The sequence below is a fragment of the Lepidochelys olivacea genome, assembly GCF_965140295.1.
Source record: "Lepidochelys olivacea isolate rLepOli2 genome assembly, chromosome: 8".
NCBI lineage: Eukaryota > Metazoa > Chordata > Testudines > Cheloniidae > Lepidochelys > Lepidochelys olivacea.
Genome location: NC_140418.1, coordinates 18837518 through 18860251, shown reverse-complemented (window position 1 = coordinate 18860251; position 22734 = coordinate 18837518). Strand labels below are relative to the sequence as shown.

General features: G+C 41.7%; 1 protein-coding gene across 9 annotated transcripts in view; it reads right to left on the bottom strand.

The window, feature by feature from the left end:
• Positions 1–22734, bottom strand: part of STK32A (serine/threonine kinase 32A) — a 92337-nt gene that overhangs the window by 10709 nt on the left and 58894 nt on the right. For 8 of the 9 annotated variants that reach the window (XM_084637275.1, XM_084637276.1, XM_084637278.1 and 5 more), the window contains 4 exons: positions 12313–12402; positions 6428–6525; positions 4103–4219; positions 260–385 (listed from right to left, as the gene is read on the bottom strand). In XM_084637275.1, coding sequence (XP_084493401.1) covers positions 260–385; positions 4103–4219; positions 6428–6525; positions 12313–12402 — 431 coding nt within the window. The remainder of the gene's footprint in view (positions 1–259; positions 386–4102; positions 4220–6427; positions 6526–12312; positions 12403–22734) is intronic. The other variant, XM_084637280.1, reaches the window with a different exon arrangement.

The window sequence follows — 22734 nt, the reverse complement described above, 5'->3', positions numbered from 1 at the left end:
TAACAATAATACAAATCGTGAGCATCTACCATTTGTAATGATCCCTTTAATAGTCTTAATCATAAAATGAAAATTCTCACCTGGATTTTTCCTTGCCTTGCACCTTGTATAGTAATATATACCTGTGCAAAGTGTGTGCAAAAGTACATTACTTTTCTGATCTAGTGCAAAGTAGTGGAGAATCAGGTGTAGTGTATAGGAGGGTACTCTGATCGTGTAGACATTCTAAATGATGGGTTTTTTAAAAAAATTGCCTTACAGTAGGAATGAATCCTGGCATTATCCTCTTCTGTAGGACTGCATCCCAGTTAATATCAGCGAGATACGGAAAGTCCTGGATATCTTTCAACTGAGAAAACCGTGCCTCGGGATTTGGCTCAAGCAACTGGCAATGGGAATTAAACACAATAGTTTAGACGCCAGGCCACGGGAAGACAATCAGGAGAAAAAGGGTGTATATATATATATATATATCACACAGTTGTGAATCTATATCTGTCTATATGTATACCAGTTGCCTTTTTAAAATGTACCAATTTTGCCTTTGATAACTTGATACCAATCCCATGATATTCACCCTATTCTCTTTATACCTAGGGAATGCTTCCAATACTACAGTAGTAATGCTATGTAGTTACAAAGGAAATTGAAAAGTTCTGAAGAGCAACAATCTGTGTTTATATAGGAATATATACACACACGCACACCCTGAAGCCTATAATTATACCAGGAATATCAATGTTATTTGCTATCTATCAGTGCGTAGGAAGAGGACAGAATTTAGGCTACATTGTTATTGACTATAGACCACACAATAAAGTGGGTAGGGAGAGAGGGCAATGGGCAGTCTTTCTTCTCCTGCTCCCCAACACAGCAGCCAGCAGAGGTGAGTTGGTATGGGTGGTGATGTAATTTGTTATGCTGTAGGCCAATGGCAAATTTCCTCCATTCCCAGAGCACAAGGGAAGCAGGGAGGGAGTGGTGCCTCAAAGAGGGTTACTCTTGATTTGGCAGTTTATGTACCACCGTCTCTTAAGAGTGGTGCCTACTGGCACAATGTAGCCCCTTGTCTATATCTGTCCACTTTCTTCCCCCTCTTCTTAGTTAAGATTCCATTCTCCATTAGCTTTCGGGCAGTTGTAACTGACTGCAGTGCCTGGATGGGTGGAGTTAACCTTAATCCTCCCATTGAGAGTATATTGCAGGAGTTAAACAGCCCGACTATGGCTCCAGGCGTCCACCCTCCTGTACAAGCAGGAAGAGTCACCAGCACCACTCCAGAGGGTTGTGTTAGCAACCTGGCATTACAGGTCAGTACACATTAGTGCAGGGTCTTTTTTTAATCTTGGTCAGAAGCCAAGTGGTTTAATCTGTGCCGGCCTGAAGCTCAGAGCACAGAGATCTCTGGTCCCACATATCACTCAGTCCAGGGTGCAACACACAAACTCCGGCATCAGAGCCAAAGTAATCTCATTGCTAATCATTTTTCAACTGGGCTGCTTACTTGGCTACAACTGAAGATTTTCCTTTAGTAACGACTCACTGAGTTCTTTCTTATTAGCAAGTTAAGCAGTGCATCCACTGAGATGTCACCAGATGTCCTTGAGTGTGAACAAGTCATCCAGAATGGTCTGTTTTAACAGGTTCTTTTCTTTCACAGGGAGACTAAGAAAAATGGAACACGTTCTACAGTGTTTCTTCCCCCCTCTCTCCAATTTAAATAAAATCCCAGCGGGGCCAGCTTCATCTTCACTTTCTCAGTATTTGGATCTGATTTCCTCACTCCACTTCCCCACCAAACTCTACTGAAAATGTATATGTATTTGGCATTTTAGTCTCCTGTCTCCAACACAACAGTGAAATTGGAAACTGCAGATTAAAAAGGCATCTTTCCAAAGAAGACATATCTAATCACAGCACAGAAAACTCAGTTAACACGAGGGAGGCAGAGGGACTGGCTAAAGTGTTAATAAGGGGGTATAATTAAGAGAAATGGGATGCAAAAAAAAATGCAAGGTATGGATATTAAGAAGTTTTTAATTGTGAGCTCTATTAGGCTGTATCATAGTCTTCCAAGGACACCAGTGAATGTCACAATGGATAGTGCTCTATATTGTTAGGAAACAACTGGCTGTTTTCATATTTATTTAAACTGAGGAATGCTGATGCTTCCTATTACTATTGTATCTGGGCACCGCACAACTGTCAGTGGCTTTATCCTCACAACACACCCCTGGGAGGTAGGCAAGGGCCATTACCCCCACGTTAGAGATGGGGAACTGAGGCACAGAGAGATTAAATGACTCGCCTAAAGTCATTTGTGATGGAGCAGGAAACTGAATTCAGGTCTCTCAATTTCCAGGTTAATACCCTACCTGCTGGACCATCCTCCCTTTCTAACATCTATGAGTCTAAAACCATGGCAGTGGTCCTGCTTGTCTTCATGTTTTTCAATGAATCCAGTGGGGATTTTTCATATTAGCTATAATACAAATTAGCGATTGAATTAAGTTCTGTGGTTCAAGATTGCAAGAACTTCTAGTAGCACATTCTAAAATAACCCCAGAAAAACACTTCCTCAAATGTAATGAATACGCTGACAACTTGAAACACCATTTTAGTGTTAGTGCTTGCAACCAGAGTGTGAATGATATTAAGTGGAGGCGCAAAATCTATACTGTCAGCGTGTGAATGATATGCAGGCTGAGTGTAAACATCACTCACAGTTCATTTTCCCCATTCCAAGTACTGTGGCTTAAACACAAAATGCAAGTAATGTGGCTCTGTTACCAATGATCAAACGCATTGAACCTTAATATGAAATTCACTTGAGATATTTGAACGGGACAAAACTTAACATCCCAGTTGGCCTCATATATAATAAATATTGCTGCTAAACCAGATGCAAAGGGGCACACAGAAACTTAAATAAATTGTGACATTGCATTATTAATTCAAGCCCGTGGGATTTACAGCATGTTGTGGTTCAGGATAAAACTTCTAGCAAAGGTAAAAATATATAGAAATACAAAGGATGTCTGCATGAAGATCCCTGTGTCGCTATTTGGCCTGGTTAAACTCTAGCTCAAGTATTAACTATTCCTCTTTCTTAAATTCCCCCATTTAATATTAATTAAATGGGTATTTTTCAATCTTCCTCCTAAAAACACTGCTGTGCTGCATTACCAATGAAGAATTGTTCCCATGTCTGTAGCCTAGCCCATGTCTTTTTCAGTGGTGGGGATAACTGTAGTCAGAGTCTTTAGGAAGAAAAATTGTCCTAAATGCTAGGGATTCTTTTACTATTCAGATGTAGGGCTAGTCTGAAAAAAAATACCCCCAAAAATATTTCTCACAAAATTTCAAAATGTTGACGTTCCCATTTAGCAGGGTTCAAAATGGACTAGTTACCCTTTTTCATGATATCTTCCGCTAAGACTGTTATTCAAATTGTTTCTGAAATCCTTATCAAATGTTTTGCTTCCTGAAAACCTGCCTTCAGTAAGAAATCATGGGTTCAGGTTAACAAACAGTATTTATAACAATTTTGAAAACAACGTTGATAAAAACGTCAGTGAAAGTATCGAGGAAAAATGGTTTCAGAAAATGATATGGGAAATGGAACAATGTGAGAATATCAGCATTTTTTGTGAAAAGTTTGCATTTTGGAAAAAATGTTTTTTTCAACAAAATAGAAAGTTTTGTGTGAAAAATTTTGACCATCTCTATTTATCTCTCTCTAATTCCCAACGATGATTTCAGAGGGACAAAGAAGGCTACTGGGCCAGTCTGAAGGACGCTGATCCTGCATATATCCTGAGAACAGGGGCAACACCAATGCAAGCTTCCCTGTTACTGGGCCTGACCTGGACGTGACACTGTCAGTAAGGCTTCCAGCTAGTGATTACATCGGTGTGGATACCTTTAGTCGTTTTAAAGAGCGCACCAAGAGCCATAAGAAGGTCACTAACACTGGACCTGACCTGGACAGGATTTTCACTGGACGCCTAAGGAGCAATCCAAAGGCCAGTGAGCACAATGCACTCTTAGATGCGAATATATCCATTCCCCTGAGTTATCCCATTTCTCCACCTGCCCTCACCTTTTTGAGTAGCGACATCATTTCTTTAGACCAAGCAGCAGGATACATTACAGTAGCTGTCCTGAACACGTGAGCAATTTCGTTTGTCGATGTGTTGGAGCGAATGTGATAGGGCCTCTGTGAAAAACACAAGGAAACCATTTCATTTAAAAAAAAAAAAAGTCTTTTGGAAATCTTCCTAGGGCAAGAAGTCTCCAAACAGAGTCTCTTTGTGCCATTCTCCAAGCCCCCCCATTGCTGCTCTAGATTGAACCACTGAAAGTCAGTCACTGCAGAGGCTAACTCAATTGAAGTAAATAGATTACTACAGGACTGAATAATGACAAGTAATAATAATGAAACATTTAAACGGCAAGATGAATAGGAGGGAAAAGCAAAGGGTAGAGCTGTCACCCAGCTGGTATTCCATTGGCAAAGCCAGTATTTGTACTTAAAAAGGCCATTAAAGTGAAATTAATTTAGTGGTACTGCAAAGGCCAGTACTTTCTCAACATTCTCTGTTAAATGTAAATGATATTTTCTGTTCGTTTCTCAAGTTTGAGATGATATTGACAAAGTAGAGGCTAGTGGTTTTTCTCTCTGCTTCTTCTTTCCTTTGGAAAGATAACAACATCAGCAAAGGGAAAAAAGAACAATATGAAAAATAACACCTCACAGCAGAGGTAGTTGAACAGAGTTTCATAGGTACGGTTCAGGGTGCAGAAGGGCTGTTCATTTATGTATGAAGAATGTCCTAGAGGTAGGAATAAATGAACCCCTCACTTTCATTTTAGATGCCAGTCTGAATTCTGGCCAGAGAACTTTAGGATACAGATGCAAGATGGAGAGGACGTTGCCCCTCTTAACATCCTTGACAGATCACTGCATTTGGAGTGTACCAAGTCTAAATTTTTCCAGAATAAAATGTGCAACCAAGCAGGCAAAAAACAATCACAGTAACGATGCATGTAGATGACCAACTGCACATCTGACTGGTACGTCCAACTGCATGCATCTCAACATTTAACTTGAAATTAATACGAGATGTTTGTGTATACAAGGGAAGGATTGCTGTATAATTTTGTTTTTGAAGTTGTTTTTAATTCCCAGATTTTTATTAAAATATTTTGACAATAAGTGTTCATTTTAAAAATATATGCGAGCAGATACAAATTAATATATGGAAACGGATGCATTACACTGAATATTTGCAAACAATGCAGGGGAACTCAAGTCTTCCTCTAAAAGTTTGTCACATTATACTGTGGTCACCACTAATATCATCAATTTGCTGTGATATGATATTTGAAATACTGCAGTATTTTCTACACTAGATTTGGAAATAACACAAAGTCAAAAGCCTTGAAATAGTAAGTGCAACAGTGTTGCAATCCATTTTATTTTCTAATTATAAAGTAAGTATTTATTATTTACATTTTCAAAAGTGTTTAGAGATTTTGGTTTTGAGTGCTCGGCTGCAGGAAGGGTGCACTTCACATCTGAGAACCATATCCTTTTAACCTGTCCAAGTTGGACCCCGAAACTTGAGCCACCCAAAATTCACTTTAAAATTTAGACCAGTTTATATATAGATATAAATTAAAATACATTCTGCCCACACAGCTCCTTAAAAGATAAAAAGTTCTATATCCTGGAAACGTAAATAGTATTTGAAGAGTATTTTTTTAATTTCACAAATTGTTATGTAATCTTTTTGCTTGGAAAATACCGTTTATTTCATGCTAAGCAACTTTCCATTTTGCTCACCTATTTTTACAAAATTGTTTAAAAGGACTTATCCAAGATGCACCAAATTTTGCAAGTAAGTTACAGCCAAAGACTGAGGCATGACAGGGCATGAATAGTGTTGTATTAATAATTCACACACAGTGGTTCATGTTTTCTCAGACTGCAGAGCCTTAATGCAATAGTAAAACGATTTAATTTTTTTTTCTTGCGTGTTCTGAGCTCAGATTAAATTCTATTACAGTCCCTGCTTTTGGAATTCTTAGCCATCAGTTAGATGGCTCAGTTTTTACTGCCTAACTTATGTTAACTGACAGAGCTTTGGACACTCCAAGAACCTGTCACCCTGAGTTATTCTGCACTGCAGTGGTTTCTTTTTGAATTCTTATGAGACCATCATAAGAATCTTGATGGAGATTTGATTTCTGCTGCCCGTTTTATAATAAATTTTAAAGCCCAGATTCCTATTCATCTTTTTTTCATCGCTGTTAAAAAGCACTTATTTCAATACAGTATTGAAAACAGTAAAGAGTAAAAAAAAAAAAAAAAAAAAAAAAAACTACCCCAAACAAATAATGAATGCAGCTGTATATACAATACCCGGCCTCTAAGTAGCTCATAGGCAGTAATTCCTAAAGACCACCAGTCAACAGCAAAGGAATAGCCAGTAGATTTTGTTGAGTTAAACATCTCAGGTGCTGAAAAATACAGAAAAATTTTGTTTGCTTTATTTCAGAGTCTCAAACAGTAATCATTGACTATTTTCAACAGTATATAATGTTTCAGTCCTAAGGTGTGAAAAGCATTCCAGACTGTTCTAGTTACCATATATTTAATTTGTTCCCCTTTGCCCAGTCTTTCACTTGATTATTTTTGGGTTTTTATCAAGCGATGACAGTAACAGGCTGGTTGGGATTCCCATCACCTACATACTGTTCTTTTCCCAGCTCTGCCATTGCTATGCTTATTAACCTTGGGGAAGTCACTTAACCTCTTGGCCTCAGTTTCATAATCTACAGTAATATTTAGGTTTCAGAGTAGCAGCCGTGTTAGTCTGTATTCGCAAAAAGAAAAGGAGGACTTGTGGCACCTTAGCGACTAACCAATTTATTTGAGCATAAGCTTTCGTGAGCTACAGCTCACTTCATCAGATGAAAGCTCATGCTCAAATAAATTGGTTAGTCGCTAAGGTGCCACAAGTCCTCCTTTTCTTTTTAGTAATATTCAGCTACTTCAGAAATCAAGGTGGGAAGTGAAGTTAAATCTGATGTTTATACAATGCTTTGGGGTCATTACATGACAAGCTCTATATAATGTGCTACTATTTGTAGTTTCAGTGTGATGGTTACTTGAGGCCAATTCCCAGCCATTAGGAAATTACTGCACTTTGGTGTGGAACCAGCATCTGACTCATTTAAAAGTTTGACCCAACTTTTCATATATGTCTGCACTGAGAATTGAACACAGATTGATATTTGGACTTTGCAGTCTTATGATATGGACAGTATAATGAGTGTGAAGTATGCTCGGTCACTGACTTGCTCTGTGATCCGAGACAAGACTTTTAACTCCTCTCTGCCTCAGTTTCCCCCATGTGGGAAATAGGACTATTACTATTTTCTTACCCTAAAGGGGTGTTGTGAGATTTAATCCATTAATGGATGTAAGAGTTTTGAGAGCCTTGGATGGAGAAATTGAAGTATTATTTAAACACTCAATGTATAATAGATAAATAATTTAATTAATTTGGTGTTACAAAGTGTTTGTATGTCTCCTAAGAATTATGCCACTCATTGGGTAAACTAGTTTTCTAATATTACATAACTGACTAGGGGTTGGGAATTCAATCTATCTTAGGTTCTTATATAGCCTCTATCACCATAATATTTGATCACGTCACAATCTTTAATATATTTGTCCTCCCAACACGCCAAGCCCCTGTGAGGCAGGGCAGTGCTATTATCCCCATTTCACATATGCGGAACTGAGGCATAAAGAGGCTCTGGTCTTCCCCAAGCAAGTCTGTGTCAGAGCAGGGAACTGAACCCTGCTCTATCAAGTCCAAAGCTAATATCCTGCAGGAAATGTCCTCACTCTCAAGTTAAAGCTTTTTTATTTGAGAGGTCAGCTAATTTCCTCCTTCATATCCTCCTTCCTTTATCTGAAGCCAAAAACACTTTCTGTCTAGCAGAACTGAAGAGGGTAAATTGTGAACACGGCATTTGGAACTTACAAACATGGACCTTATACTAGCTATATTTCTGGAAAGCAGGGAGTGACTTCTAGGTGGGTGTGGGCCCAACAGCCATTGCTTTTATAGTTGAAAGCTACCAGCCTGACAGGAAATAGGGCAGGGTCAGAAGATGACCTGACCTTCTTAGCTCCATGTGAAAGATGAAGGAAAAGCAGTGATATTTTTAGGGGTGGAGGGTGAGGATCATTGTCAAAGGAATAAAACAAAACAGAGGGGCAAATCTGGCAGGGGTGGGGGGCATTTGTTTGTATGTTTCTTTTTATACTACAGGGTTGAGTCAGGTGATCTGAAGGGTGAAAGGTCAGCTCTGTTATGCCAATAAAAGGAGCCTTCCATGGAGGGAAGGAATAATTATGATGGGATGGCAGCAGTAAGGGGAAAACCTTAGATAATGCTTTAACTTTCCTGTACAGACCATCCCTACTGTGTGAGGTGAGGGTCCTTGTGCTATCTGCAGTGAAATGCTTTCATGACTGTTACGGTTGGTCAGATTTATAGCCTATTTTACAGATGGACACTTCTTAACTTTAAATAAGGAGCCTCTCAGTTCTAACAGCCCTAGTTCTAGCACCTTCTTTTGTCAGCCATTTGCTGTGCACTGTTGGTCAGACTCTCCTCTTACTTACACTAGGGTTACCCTAGTATAACCCCTCTGACTTCACCCATACAAAGAGGATTCCCAACAGTCCCTTATTACAAGGGATGTCCCTTATTTTTCATCTCTGTAAAACAAGATTGGGCGTTGCTGAGCGCTGCAAAAAGCAGCGAGCAATACCTCTGGTGAATGTAGGTGAGTACTGCTTAGTATTATTATTTATTGATGATGATAATATTGGGAGGAGAGTTGGGGCAGGGGTGCTAAGAAAACAGTTCCTTATTTTTGAAATACAATGTTGGCAACCCTACGTAAAAGTGAGGTCAAAACCAGGCTCCTCTTGTCTCTGAATAACCAGGTATTTTGCTCGTTTGGCAACGAAAGGGGCGTAAGTAAGAATTTTCTGCATTAGTGGCAGGGGAAAATCAATAGATGAAACTTCTCTAGCAGCAAGAATAGTAAGCAAGCTCTGTCTGAAAAACAGACTGGGTATTTTTGCTCCAAACACACAAACTTGGGTGGGTGGGTAGATGGAGGAGATTTGGAGGGAGGTTATAGATGCAGCCTTTTTAGTGACAGCTGGAATGTCATTCCACATAGAACATTACACATTTTTCTCCATTTGCTACTGGTGTGATATGGTACATTCCAAAGACCATAAAAGTTTGTTCTGAATAGCATTAGGAGGAAGAACGAAACAGCATCTGTGGCAGTGATTGTTTAGGAATATCCAGACATGAAACTGAATCCCATCAGTGAGGGGGAATACCCACCTCCAGCCCTGCATGCTGCATTTTAAATACTTAGGTTTCAGAGCAGCAGCCGTGTTAGTCTGTCTTCGCAAAAAGAAAAGGAGGACTTGTGGCACCTTAGAGACTAACCATTTTATTTGAGCATGAGCTTTTGTGAGCTACAGCTCACTTCATCGGATGCATACTGTGGAAACTGCAGAAGACATTATATACACACAGACACAATGAAACAATACTTCCTCCCACCCCACTCTCCTGCTGGTAATAGCCCATCCAAAGTGACCACTCTCTTTAAAATGTGTATGATAATCAAGATGGGCCATTTCCAGCACAAATCCAGGTTTTCTCACCCCCCACCCCCACCCCCAGCCAAAAACCATACACACAAACTCACTCTCCTGCTGGTAATAGCTCATCCAAAGCGACCACTCTCCCTAGGGAGAAGGGAGAGTGGTCACTTTGGATGGGCTATTACCAGCAGGAGAGTGAGTTTGTGTGTGGGGGAGCGGAGGGTGAGAACCTGGATTTGTGCTGGAAATGGCCCAACTTGATGATCACTTTAGATAAGCTATTACCAGCAGGAGAGTGGGGTGGGAGGAGGTATTGTTTCATGGTCTCTGTGTATATAATGTCTTCTGCAGTTTCCACAGTATGCATCCGATGAAGTGAGCTGTAGCTCACGAAAGCTCATGCTCAAATAAATTGGTTAGTCTCTAAGGTGCCACAAGTCCTCCTTTTTTTTTTTTAATACTTAGTGACTTAAAAGATAAACAAACTGATTCTAGTGTGTGCCTCCAATGTAGTAAAACCATATGTTGTTGATACCATTATTGTAGCAATGTCACATGTATCCAGGGAACCAGGACTAGAACCCTGCTCCTCCAATTTCAAAAACTGAGGGCACTTCTGCTTGATCTAAAGTAGCTCCTATAGTTGGTGGTAGTAGCAGCAGAAAGTCTGTTATCTACTTCGGGGTTCTCAAAACTTTTTCTTTCTGAGGCCCACCCCCCCCTCCAGCAAGCTATAAAACCTCCATGGCCCACCTGATCTCAACAACTGACTTTCTGCATATAAAAGCCAGGGTTGGCATTGGGGGGGTAGCAAACAGGGCAACTGCTTGGGACCTTATGCCACAGGGAGACCCGTGAAGCTAAGCTGCTCGGGCTTCGGCTTCAGCCCCAGGTGGTGGGGCTCAGGGCTTTGGGCTTCAGCCCCATGCAGTGGGGCTTCAGCCTTCTGCCTTGGGCCTGAATGAGTCTGATGCTAGCCCTGCTTGACGGACCCCCTGAAACCTGCTTGTAGGCCCCAGAGGGCCCTGGAGCCCTGGCTGAGAACCACTGCTCTACTTTGTGGTGCCACCACTCAACAGCAACATTCCTCACTCATACACACACTAGCCCTGCTATTTTACTTAGCTTGGGACCAAATTGGTGCCTTTGCCCTATGGAGAGCACATAATACAATATTTGTGTACGTTTGTTCTTTCTCCTAACCAAGGACAGAAGAAAAAAAATGGTGTCCCTACTCCCTTTGTCACCATGGCAACTGACCCTGCTACCAGCACAATGGGAACCCAAAGATTCGCATCACATTTTCCTAGCAAGAGCGTAACACTTAACACATGGAAGTGCAGAAGGTCAGTGCACAAATGTGCCATGCACTAGGGAACTGACTCATCCTGCCGGCCCTTATTTCCCTCCGGCTTATTTTCAAGCTTTTTTCCCTCGTGCACCTCAGTTTCTAGACTGCAGCTGGGCTGATTGTTTGGTACAGATGGGCACAAATCCATTCATATCAACAGGGTAAATAATTTTAAAAGGCATCTTCAAAATGAGATTGAAAACCGTTCTCATTGCTTTCCTGCCTGTTGTGGCTGTGATGTTTGCATCTATCTAATGCTCCCAGTATATCAGTGTAGTGCATTTTTTATCTTAATGCCTATATACCACTGTGCAGCCACACTGGCTTTCCTCTGTCCTTTTAATTTTATATTTGCAATATTAAACAGAGGATATTGGGCTAGTGCTAAAGCACTGGGTTAGTAACTAGGACTCCTGGAGCCGGATTCATCCTTTCCTTCCATGGGTTGATATCCCAATGTAACTTACAATGTGAGACCCTGTATTCTTTCTCCTGGCACGCTATTTCATCTATGCAGCTCATGCAAGTTCTACACGCCAAATTCTGCTTGCCATTACAGCTGGTCTAAATCCAGAGTAACACTATGGACTTCAGTGTAGTTAGTTCAGACTGAGACCTTAATCATGAGAGGTGCCTCTGAGCAACTTCTGCAAAGTACTCAGTCCATTCTCAACTCACAGATGATGTTCAGCCCTCTGCAGGATTGAGTCATTACACTGATGTAACAGACAGCCTATTACAGCTCTCAGTTTATCCATCTATGAAATGAGGATAATATAGTACCTACCTCATAGAGATGATATGAAGCTTAACTAAAATTTGTAAAATGCTTAGAGCCTCAAAAAAGAAACATTTTATTTAACACTTATCTGACATGAGCACAATAAATTTGAACAACGCTTTGTAGCATGACAATATTGTAACTGAAATTAGTGCCTCCATTAGATCTTTCCTGGCTCCCCACCTTTTTTGTTAGTTAATCACTGCATGGGTCCCAATTCTAAATCCGTATGAGAAAATATTTCACAGATAGGAGACACAAAATTCCTGGCAAAAAGAATCTTCTTTTTTCCATCTGTGGCTTGTCTCACTTAAAACCATAGCATTCCTATCTGGCAGGAGTGGAAAGAGTTAAAACTTCCTGAAAGGATTTCACTTCTATCCTCATATATCCCTTGAATTAAGGGAAGGTATTAAACAAAGAATGGCCATTTAAGTAGCCTAGATCTTTATGAATTCTTACCCATATATGGCTTTGTGCCAGCAATAGTGGTAACCTGCATCCCTTTAGTCAGTATTGTGGCAATGTTGAAATCTGTGATGTGCACATGTCCTGAAAGAAAGAAATTAGAGTTAATAAATAATTCATTTCTATTTTGCGTTCAATTCTGGTGCTGCCAGTAGATTCTTAAACCCAGACCTAATCTGCTTTATACATTCTTAAATGGTATGAAGGTTTGGAGCGGAAAGGGGGTTTCATAGGCAACATAACCTTCTTCATAACATCCCTTTCGGCATTCAGTGCAAAACCGTTTTTGAAAAGGAAACAATACTTTTTCTGCTAGTTAACTATAAGGCTCACCCCTCCAATTTACTATAAATGGCTCATGGAAACAGCTAATTGCTGCTGTCTGGACAACAAAGTATATACTTTCTTTGGAGCAATGGCTGCCTTTTTTTTGTTCTCTGTTTGTACAGTGTTTACCACAATGGGGCCTTGGGCCATGACTGGGGCTTCTATGTGCTACCACAATACAAGTAAACAAACAAATAATAATACTGGGAACCTGCTAAGAATCCAAGCAATTACACCTAAAAGGTCCAAATTACACTTGAGCCCTGCAATTAATTTATATTTCATAGAATAAAATTCATTCATTAAGATCATGGTAGTAGTGTTATAGATGACTGAATTACCACTTATCAAGAAACAAGTCTTTGACAATCAACTAGTGTTTAAATAGTCTAATCATCCCATTCAACTAACCAGGATCCTTCTTGGAGACACGGAAGGTGCCTGTATAGAAGGGGATCCAACTCATTGGGAATGTAACCCATTGGGAACATAACTCTTCCAAGTGAGACCAAGGCCCCCAAAGCTTTGGTAAACAGGAGGCGCACAACGCTCTCTTATTCATAATTGGGGTAAACTGCAAGTACATGACTCCACTCAGTTTAATGTCTGGAACATTAGATTACCATAATGTGCTGTGCATGACGCTCCTCATTAAGACCACTCAAAAACTAAAGCTAGGGCAGAATGCGGCAGCCCACTTCTTAAGAAATTCACATGGGAAGCACCTTCGATTGTGAAATTATTAATGCTCTTACAAATCTCATCTAAATAAATATAGTCCCTTAATGATTAACAGGAATGGATTTTATTCCTTGATGCATATAGGTAACTCCCAAAAATGGGAGAACAAACGGCAATAAGAGCACACATTTCCCTTTACTGTCTCCCCTTTTCATTTTGTCTTGGATCATTATAAATAAAAGACCTGGTTCAAGGTAAATTCATTTCTTGGCATATTTCATATACAGGGGTAACTGGGTGGAGTTTAGTGGCCTGTGATGTGCAGGAGGTCAGACTAGAGAATCTGGTGGTCCCTTCTGGCCTAGATTCTGTTCACCTTGTTAATGTCACAACCATATTGTAACACGTGGGCTCGGAATACTGTTACCCACTCAAAGACACCCAAGATGATGTTTTGCGCTATTGAGAAAGAACCAGTAATCCAGACCTTGTTACAGCAATGCTGATTTCAACTATCTTAGTGACCTTCAACTGGCATGGCCAGAATTGTAGCTCATTTCTAAGGTCTTCAGCCCATTCCAAGTGAACATTCATTTAAAGTTGCACTGCTTTCAGGTTTTTGAGCACAGACCTTCTAGCCTAGCTAAAATCTTGCCCATTTATAACCTCATGCTTTTAATGTCTTGCAATCTTCCTCCAGCAGAACATAGCGAGATCTGCACCAAATGTTTCTATATTCATGAAACCGTAGCAGCAAAACTGGGATGTTTGGCATGGGAAGTTTGTTAAATGTGGTGAAATCCACTCTTGGGGTAAGGGGGTGAGGAACCACACGGGAAAATATTTCCCAAGTTTTTATCCTCTTTGATAATTTGCCAGTTTCATTACTATTTCTCTGGAAATAGCCACAGTCATCCCCTTCAAAATACAAAAGTAAATAAAGAGGGAGGGCAGTAAATTTCTGGAGGGATGGGAAGGCAGGTGGTTGGTTGTAATTGTCTTAATTCCTGAGTGTTCAGGAGGGCTATATACAGGCAAGTGGCAAATATGAGTCCCTTCCCAAAGGTAAAAAAAATTATAGGTGAGTGAACTCAAGAGCTGGTGAGCAGACCACAGGGACCTGTAGGTTAAAGGGAGAGAATCACCAACTTCTATCTTAGGTAAGTAAACCAGACCGCTCCTCTCAAATGGGAGACATTTTTCCATATGGGGTTGATGGGCCACTCAGTGAGGGCAGCTGTACCTGGCCCAAAGAGGCAGGTACACACAGCTCTTCGGTAAGAAACAATTCATATGTTAAAATTATGTTGATTATATTTGATCCATCGTATTAAAACTGGCGTCTGGGTAATTGTTACTGAAAAATTCATTCTGTACCAACCTCAATCTTTTATCTCAACATTCTAACCCTGAAAACATTGGCTTTAAAGACACAGACTTCCCAGCAGAAGGCACGCAAACTGTGTTGTATAAAATTTCAGGCAGCCTGACGCATGGGTTTTGCCACTTGCTAAGAATGTGTTCGCCTGGCTTTTCCCTTCCTTTTGTTTCGTCTACTCTCTTTAATACATGCATTTTCTTGCATACACTTTGTACGTTACTGCTTCCTGGCTAAATTCAGAACCACGATTATGGAGCAGGCAAATCAATCTGGCACCTTTCTGCAGTGCTGCTTCAATCCAAAGGAGGACACTTTTAAGGTAATATTACTCCCCAAAATGGCAACAAAAACATGTATAAAGAAAAGGAGGACTTGTGGCACCTTAGAGACTAACAAATTTATTTGAGCATAAGCTTTCGTGAGCTACGGCTCAAACATGTTTGCAAACCTAAATGCCAACATGGCGTAAGGAAAGCAGGTGCATTAAGGGTGAAATCACTGCAACCACGTGGAACCTGAGTATTTGGGCTCTATGTGCAAGGAGCACAGGGCAGTTAGGGAGGTGAAATCCACAGCGTCTGCTGAGACTTGGATTAGCAGGCACAGTTCCTCTGCACTCACTGAAGGTGGTGTTATGCTGATCCAGTGGCCTTAAATATGGCTTTGTAACTTCTCCCCTGTGCCCCCCTCCCCCAGCCTTCCCCCAATGTGGCCTTTCATGGCACTCCATGTGGAGCCTGAGCCAAGACCCTTCCTGTAGCATACAAGGGACAGTCAGGCAGCCGCTCAGTTGGCAGACCTCCCATACAAAGTGGTGCGAACACCCACCGCAAGACCCTCTGCACTGCAGTGAATTTTACCTTTTGAACCCCTGTGGGCTGCGTGGCCACAACCCTGCAAGGTGCTGAGGGCTGCCAGTGAAGTGCTGGGTGCCCTCAACTCCCACTGAGTTCAAGCATCTCCTGAGCCTCTCAGTCCCCAAAGACTTCACTGGGAATGCAGAGTGCCGAGCTTGACAGGAACAGAGTCTGTATCAGGAATGGCAAGCTTCATAGAGAGGAACTGTGCATGTTGATGTTTCAGACTCCTCAGCCTATTTTCTGAAACACTGGAACATCGCTGAAGTGCTTCTTCTTCCTTTGCCACAGAGATCAAGCCCACACCAGTAAGAACCTCCACCTCCGCTCACTGAGTTATTACGGGCTTATGAAATCAAATCTTATTGCTTATGCATAGCTAGGAATTCACTGCCAACTTTATGTCCGGTGTTAAAGCCATATAAGTAAAATAATATCAGCTTTTCTGAAGAGCAAGAACAAAGACTCTACTTATGAGTTTCTGGCCTGAATGATGCAAGAGGGTTTTATGTGCCTCTCCACAATCCTGGCTAAATATTTCTTGTGAAGCAAGAATAGAGCTACTTGATACAGGTATTCTGTGGCTTACAGGCTAAATTAAAAACCAAAATTAGGGCCTACGAGACTTTCACAAGATCATGTAGTGATCAGGATATAAAGCTCTATACAAATATCTCTCAGAAACACACAGGTAGAGAGGAAACAACATAGAATAAAGTCCAGATCACTAATCAATATAACTTTGAAATTTAAAAAGGTCAAGCTCACAAAGCTGAAAATAATTATGAGCCAAATCAGCTGGGAGGAAGAATTTAGTCAGAAAAATGTGAGTGATAATTGGCAACTGTTTAAGAACACTTTAATAGATGCCCAAAAAGCTACAATCGAGGAAGAAGGCCATATTAGTTTAAAAAAATTTTTTTGGTTTAGAGGGGAAATGAAAGCAGTTATAAAAAAGTAATATATAACAAATGGAAGAAAGGGAAAGTTGATAGTAATTATTATAAATCAGAAGTAGAAACAATAGAAAATTGATAAGGAAAGCAAAGAGACACAAGGAGAACTCTATGGCTAGCAGAGTTAAGGACAATAAGAAGTTTTAAAAAAATATATTGGGAACAAAAAGAATCCCAACAATCATATTGGTCCTTTAATAGATGGGGAAAATAATTTATCAATAGTAATGCAGGGAGAGAAGGACAGAGCCTCTCTCCCTCCCTGCCCCGCCAATCTGGGGAGAGCACTTAACCCGCCATGCCCTCCCCCCATATATTGCCTCCACACTGTGATGATCCTATAGGATTGAATGAGCTCAGTATCAATTGGGGTCAGCGGACCAGGCACAGATGCACTGGCCCTGCTCCCCACAAGTTCCCCATAATCCCTAAACCCAGTCCTGGAGGGAATAAGTCCTTAGTCCATGCCATTTCAGATCCTGTGCAGTGTGGCCCACACTACACTCCATACCCTCACCAAGACACAGTCAATATAGATCCCCTTTAGTCTTTAGGACTGAACCAGGAGGCCATCTTCCTCCATACCCACCCTCCATCACAATCTCCATTTGGGAACCTGTCTCCTTTCCCTATTACAGTGCTGCCTACTAGCAGAGCCTCTCCTAATGGGTGCTGTCTCCAAGACCCTGAATCATCCACCCTTTCATCACAGTGGGAGAGTTCCCCCCAGCAGTTGTGAGGGCATTCCTCTTTGGTAGGCTCTGAGGTTCTTCCCGCAAGACCCCTCTAATCTCATTTTCTAACAGGCACCCCCCTGTTCCTTAGTCTGATTACACCCAGGGGTAGTCTGCCCCATCTCCCCAAGCAGACACCTCCTTCATGGGTGTCTCCTCTCATCCAGCTTCCATAGTCCTCAAGGCTCCATGGTTCTCTACACTGCACAGAAAAATCATGATGGGGAGACCACGTCTGCGTGTTTTGGAGCTCTTGCCAAACTCTGTCCTGTTGTCACTTTATCACTTTGATCACTAGCAGTAGCTCAGTTGAGGTATCCATTTCCCTTACAGATGCCCTCTTCAGTTGCCCTAATGTTGCCACCCCTTGTTGCAGGATCCAGTAAATCACCAGCAGTCCTGCTTGCCTCCCAGACTCAGCTGCTCCACCCCTGCCCATGCTGGGGTTCAGTCCCTGTCCTGCTATTTCTCCTTGGAGAGCTAATCTCTAAATTACTTGCTTCTTCTCCAGGGGGTCTCTGGGTCTCTTAATCTTCCTACTCCATTCCCAGGAGCCAGGCTCTGACTGTAGCTCTCTGGTCTAGAGGCAGTCTCCAGCTCTCCTTCTGGAGCTTTCCTGACAGAAGCTCCCCACTGTCTCCCATCGCCAGGGACCCCGATAGTTCTCTGGGTGCTCTTACTGTCAACTCTACACCCTCATTCAGGGCTTGTCCCCAAAGAGGCCTATTCCACCTCCTGTGTCTTCCTCTAGCCTGCCACAGAGCTTTTCTAGAGAGAGCTTCCCCTCTCTGCTGGGCAACTTTCTCTTTATAGCATTCTAGCAATCTCCCTCTAACTCAGTTGCTCTATTTCTAATTAGCTGGGGGGGAAGGTACCCACCTGTTTGCTCCTAGGTATTCCCGACAGAGTCGTCATGGGCCCATTAGGCCATGATCCTTCCTGAAGGCCCACTGGCACCATGATACTGCCATAAATGTTGCTTTCAATGTTCGCAGCAATATGAGTGCAAAGGATGTATTTAGAAAAGCTGGACGTGCACAAGTCCATGGGGCCGGACGAGTTGCATCCAAGAGTGCTGAAGGAATTGGTGGCTGTGATTGCAGAGCCACTGGCCATTATCTTTGAAAACTCGTGGCGAACCGGGGAAGTCCCGGATGACTGGAAAAAGGCTAATGTAGTGCCAATCTTTAAAAAAGGGAAGAAGGAAGATCCTGGGAACTACAGGCCAGTCAGCCTCACCTCAGTCCCTGGAAAAATCATGGAGCAGGTCCTCAAAGAATCAATCCTGAAGCACTTGCATGAGAGGAAAGTGATCAGGAACAGCCAGCATGGATTCACCAAGGGAAGGTCATGCCTGACTAATCTAATTGCCTTTTATGATGAGATTACTGGTTCTGTGGATGAAGGGAAAGCAGTGGATGTATTGTTTCTTGACTTTAGCAAAGCTTTTGACACGGTCTCCCATAGTATTCTTGTCAGCAAGTTAAGGAAGTATGGGCTGGATGAATGCACTATAAGGTGGGTAGAAAGCTGGCTAGATTGTCGGGCTCAACGGGTAGTGATCAATGGCTCCATGTCTAGTTGGCAGCCGGTATCAAGTGGAGTGCCCCAAGGGTCGGTCCTGGGGCCGGTTTTATTCAATATCTTCATAAATGATCTGGAGGATGGTGTGGATTGCACTCTCAGCAAATTTGCGGATGATACTAAACTGGGAGGAGTGGTAGATACGCTGGAGGGGAGGGATAGGATACAGAAGGACCTAGACCAATTGGAAGATTGGGCCAAAAGGAATCTGATGAGGTTCAATAAGGATAAGTGCAGGGTCCTGCACTTAGGACGGAAGAACCCAATGCACAGCTACAGACTAGGGACCGAATGGCTAGGCAGCAGTTCTGCGGAAAAGGACCTAGGGGTGACAGTGGACGAGAAGCTGGATATGAGTCAGCAGTGTGCCCTTGTTGCCAAGAAGGCCAATGGCATTTTGGGATGTATAAGTAGGGGCATAGCGAGCAGATCGAGGGACGTGATCGTTCCCCTCTATTCGACATTGGTGAGGCCTCATCTGGAGTACTGTGTCCAGTTTTGGGCCCCACACTTCAAGAAGGATGTGGATAAATTGGAGAGAGTCCAGCGAAGGGCAACAAAAATGATTAGGGGACTGGAACACATGAGTTATGAGGAGAGGCTGAGGGAGCTGGGATTGTTTAGCCTGCAGAAGAGAAGAATGAGGGGGGATTTGATAGCTGCTTTCAACTACCTGAAAGGGGGTTCCAAAGAGGATGGCTCTAGACTGTTCTCAATGGTAGCAGATGACAGAACGAGGAGTAATGGTCTCAAGCTGCAGTGGGGGAGGTTTAGATTGGATATTAGGAAAAACTTTTTCACTAAGAGGGTGGTGAAACACTGGAATGCGTTACCTAGGGAGGTGGTAGAATCTCCTTCCTTTATCGGTTTTTAAGGTCAGGCTTGACAAAGCCCTGGCTGGGATGATTTAACTGGGAATTGGTCCTGCTTTGAGCAGGGGGTTGGACTAGATGACCTTCTGGGGTCCCTTCCAACCCTGATATTCTATGATTCTATGATTCTATGTTTGGTGCTACTGTCCCTCTGAGTGTATCTTGCAGGCATATGATATTTGCTTTCAGGCCAGACAACATGTCAGCCTTCTCTGCAGAGAATCCCTCCACACTGGAGATGAGGATTTTAAGTACCATCTTTGGCCGAGACCCTAGGAAGGGCCCATTTATATCAACATCTGTCTATCATCTACTGAAGTCTTATTGTCCATTTTGGTCTCTCCCAGGGTCTGTTGCAATGGGAGATTAACAGGCTCATGAGTCAGAAACAGCAGCTAGTAAAGTGAGACATTTTAAAATCAGCAAATTCAAGTAACTTCCAGCCACGAGTTTTGAAAGAGCTGGCTGCGGAACTGGCTGGACCATTAATGTTGATTTTCAATAAGTCTTGGAACACTGGGGAAATTCTAGAAAACAGGAAAGAAGGTAATGTTGTGCTAATATTTAAAAAGGGTAAACTGGATGACCCAGGTATTATAGGTCTGTCAGTCTGATAACGAACCTGGGCAAGATAATGGAGTGGTTGACATGGGATTCGATTAATAAAGAATTAATGGAGGGTTAGGTAATTAATGCTAATCAACATGGATTTATGAAAAATAGAGCCAGCCAAACTAACTTGAATTTTTTTATGAGATTACAAGTTTGGTTGATAAAGTTAATAGTGTTCATGTACTTAAGACTTCTGTATGGTGTTTTATGGGGCACCACACGATATTTTGATTAAAAAACTAGACCATATAAAATTAACATGGCACAAATTAAATGGATTAAAGCTCATTACTGATAGATCTCAAGATATAATTATAAACGGGGAATCCTCACTGAGTGGGTGGGTTTGTAGTGCTCTCACTGCCCTTGGTTCTTGGCCCTCTGCTATTTAACACATTTATCAATGACTGGAAGAAAACATAAAATCATCACTGATAAAGTGTGCAGATGGCAAAAACATTGTGGGAGTGGTAAATAATAAAGAGGACAGGTAACTAATACAGAGCGATCTAGACTGTTTTGGTAAGCTGGGTGCAAGCAAACAATATGTGTTTTAATACAACTAAATGTAAATGTATGCATCTAGGAACAAAAAATGTAGGCCATACTTACAGGATGGGCTACTCTCCCCTGGGATTCAGTGCCTCTGAAAAAGACTTGAGGGTTGTGGTGGATAATCAGCTGAACAGAAACTACCAGAGTAAAGCTGTCATCAAAAGGGTTAATGCAATCCTTGGATGCATAGACAGGGGAATCTTGGGTAGCGGTAGAGAGGTTAATCTACCTCTGTATTTGGCACTGGTGTCACCACTACTGGAATACTGTGGCCAGTTCTGGTGTCCACAAGTCAAGATGGATGTTTAAAAAAATTATTCAGAAAAGAGCCAGAATTTTTAAAAAATTAGAAAGCCAGCCTTATAGTGATAGACTCAAGGATCTCAGTCTAGTTATATTAACACAGAAAAGGTAAGGGCAACTTGATTACAGTCTACAAGTGCCTACATGTGGAACAAATATTTGATTATAGGTTCTTCTGTCTAGCAGAGAAAGGCATAATATGATCCAATTGCTGGAAATTGAAGCTAGAGTTCAGACTGGAAATGAGGTCTAATTTTTTTTTTTAAAGTTAGAGTAATTAACCACTGCAATTAATTAATCATGATGCGTTCTCCATCACTGACTATTAAAATCAAGTCTGGACATTATTCTAAAAAATCTGCTCTAGGAATTATTTTGGGTAAGTTCTATGGCCTGTGTTTTATACAGGAGGTCAGACTAGATCACAACAGTCCCTTCTGGACTTAGAATCTATGAAAATAGAAACTAATCAGAGCTTCAACAGAGGGAGGTGAAGATGAATATCCAGTATGAAGTCCTAAATAGGTAACACTAAGCAAATGTAACTGTACAGTGCTTAGATTGTAAGCCCCTTGGGATGGGACTGTCTCTTTGTGACGTATGTGAACAGCACCTGGCACTATGCACCCTCAACTAGAATAACTCTAGGTACTACTGTAATACAAATAATAGATTAGGCATGAAAGGTAGGTAAGTCTTATTCCAAACAGTGTCTGAGTATAAAGGCCATGGGGCCGCAGTTCATTGGTTAATATAGCCCCCTTCATCGGGAGAGGACAATGCTGAATAACTCCAAAAAAGTCACTTTCTGGAGTTTCAGCAGTTTCATATTCCTCGGACAGTCTGCCTGGCCTGAAACTGGGAAACGTGATTCTCTGCACTGATTGCTATAACTGCTTGTCTGCTAAGAGCACTATTAAGGCCACACCCCGCTCAGTGCCTGAGTGCTCTGTAGGTAGGGTTAGTGCTGACAGAAACACAGGCTTCCTTCTGGATGTTGTGAGGCTTCAGTCTGGCTTGATTTTGACGGAAGAAAGTAAAGCTTGAGGAGCCACTGTCCCTCTGGCCTCCCATCTGCAATGCTGGAAGAACACGACTGAGATGTCAGAGTGCATTTTTCAGCCACCAACTAATTAGCAGACAGAATATGTGTTGCCTTTACCAATTCAACAGCCTTCCAAGATCAGCCAGACCACCTTTCCCACTCCAAAAAGAAAACCCCAGCACTGAATTCTTGGAGAGCACTTGAAGGAGGAGCTGTGTAGAGACGAGACAAATGCTTGGTTGTGTCAGCTTTCATTCTCTTTGCCACTCTCATCTCCTCTTTGCAGGAAATCACATATATATGAATTATAGATGCTATTATTAATTATTATTCAGACATTGATATTCTGAGCCAAAATCCATGCTCCTCTGGATATATCATTTATTTGAAGGGATTAATTTAAACACATCTAGTTTCCTAAACTTTTAGCCTCTCAAGAGCTCAGATCGATTGGAATACTAAGCTGGAAGCAGGGTTCTAAAAGCCAAAAATGTTGCAGCGTCACATGA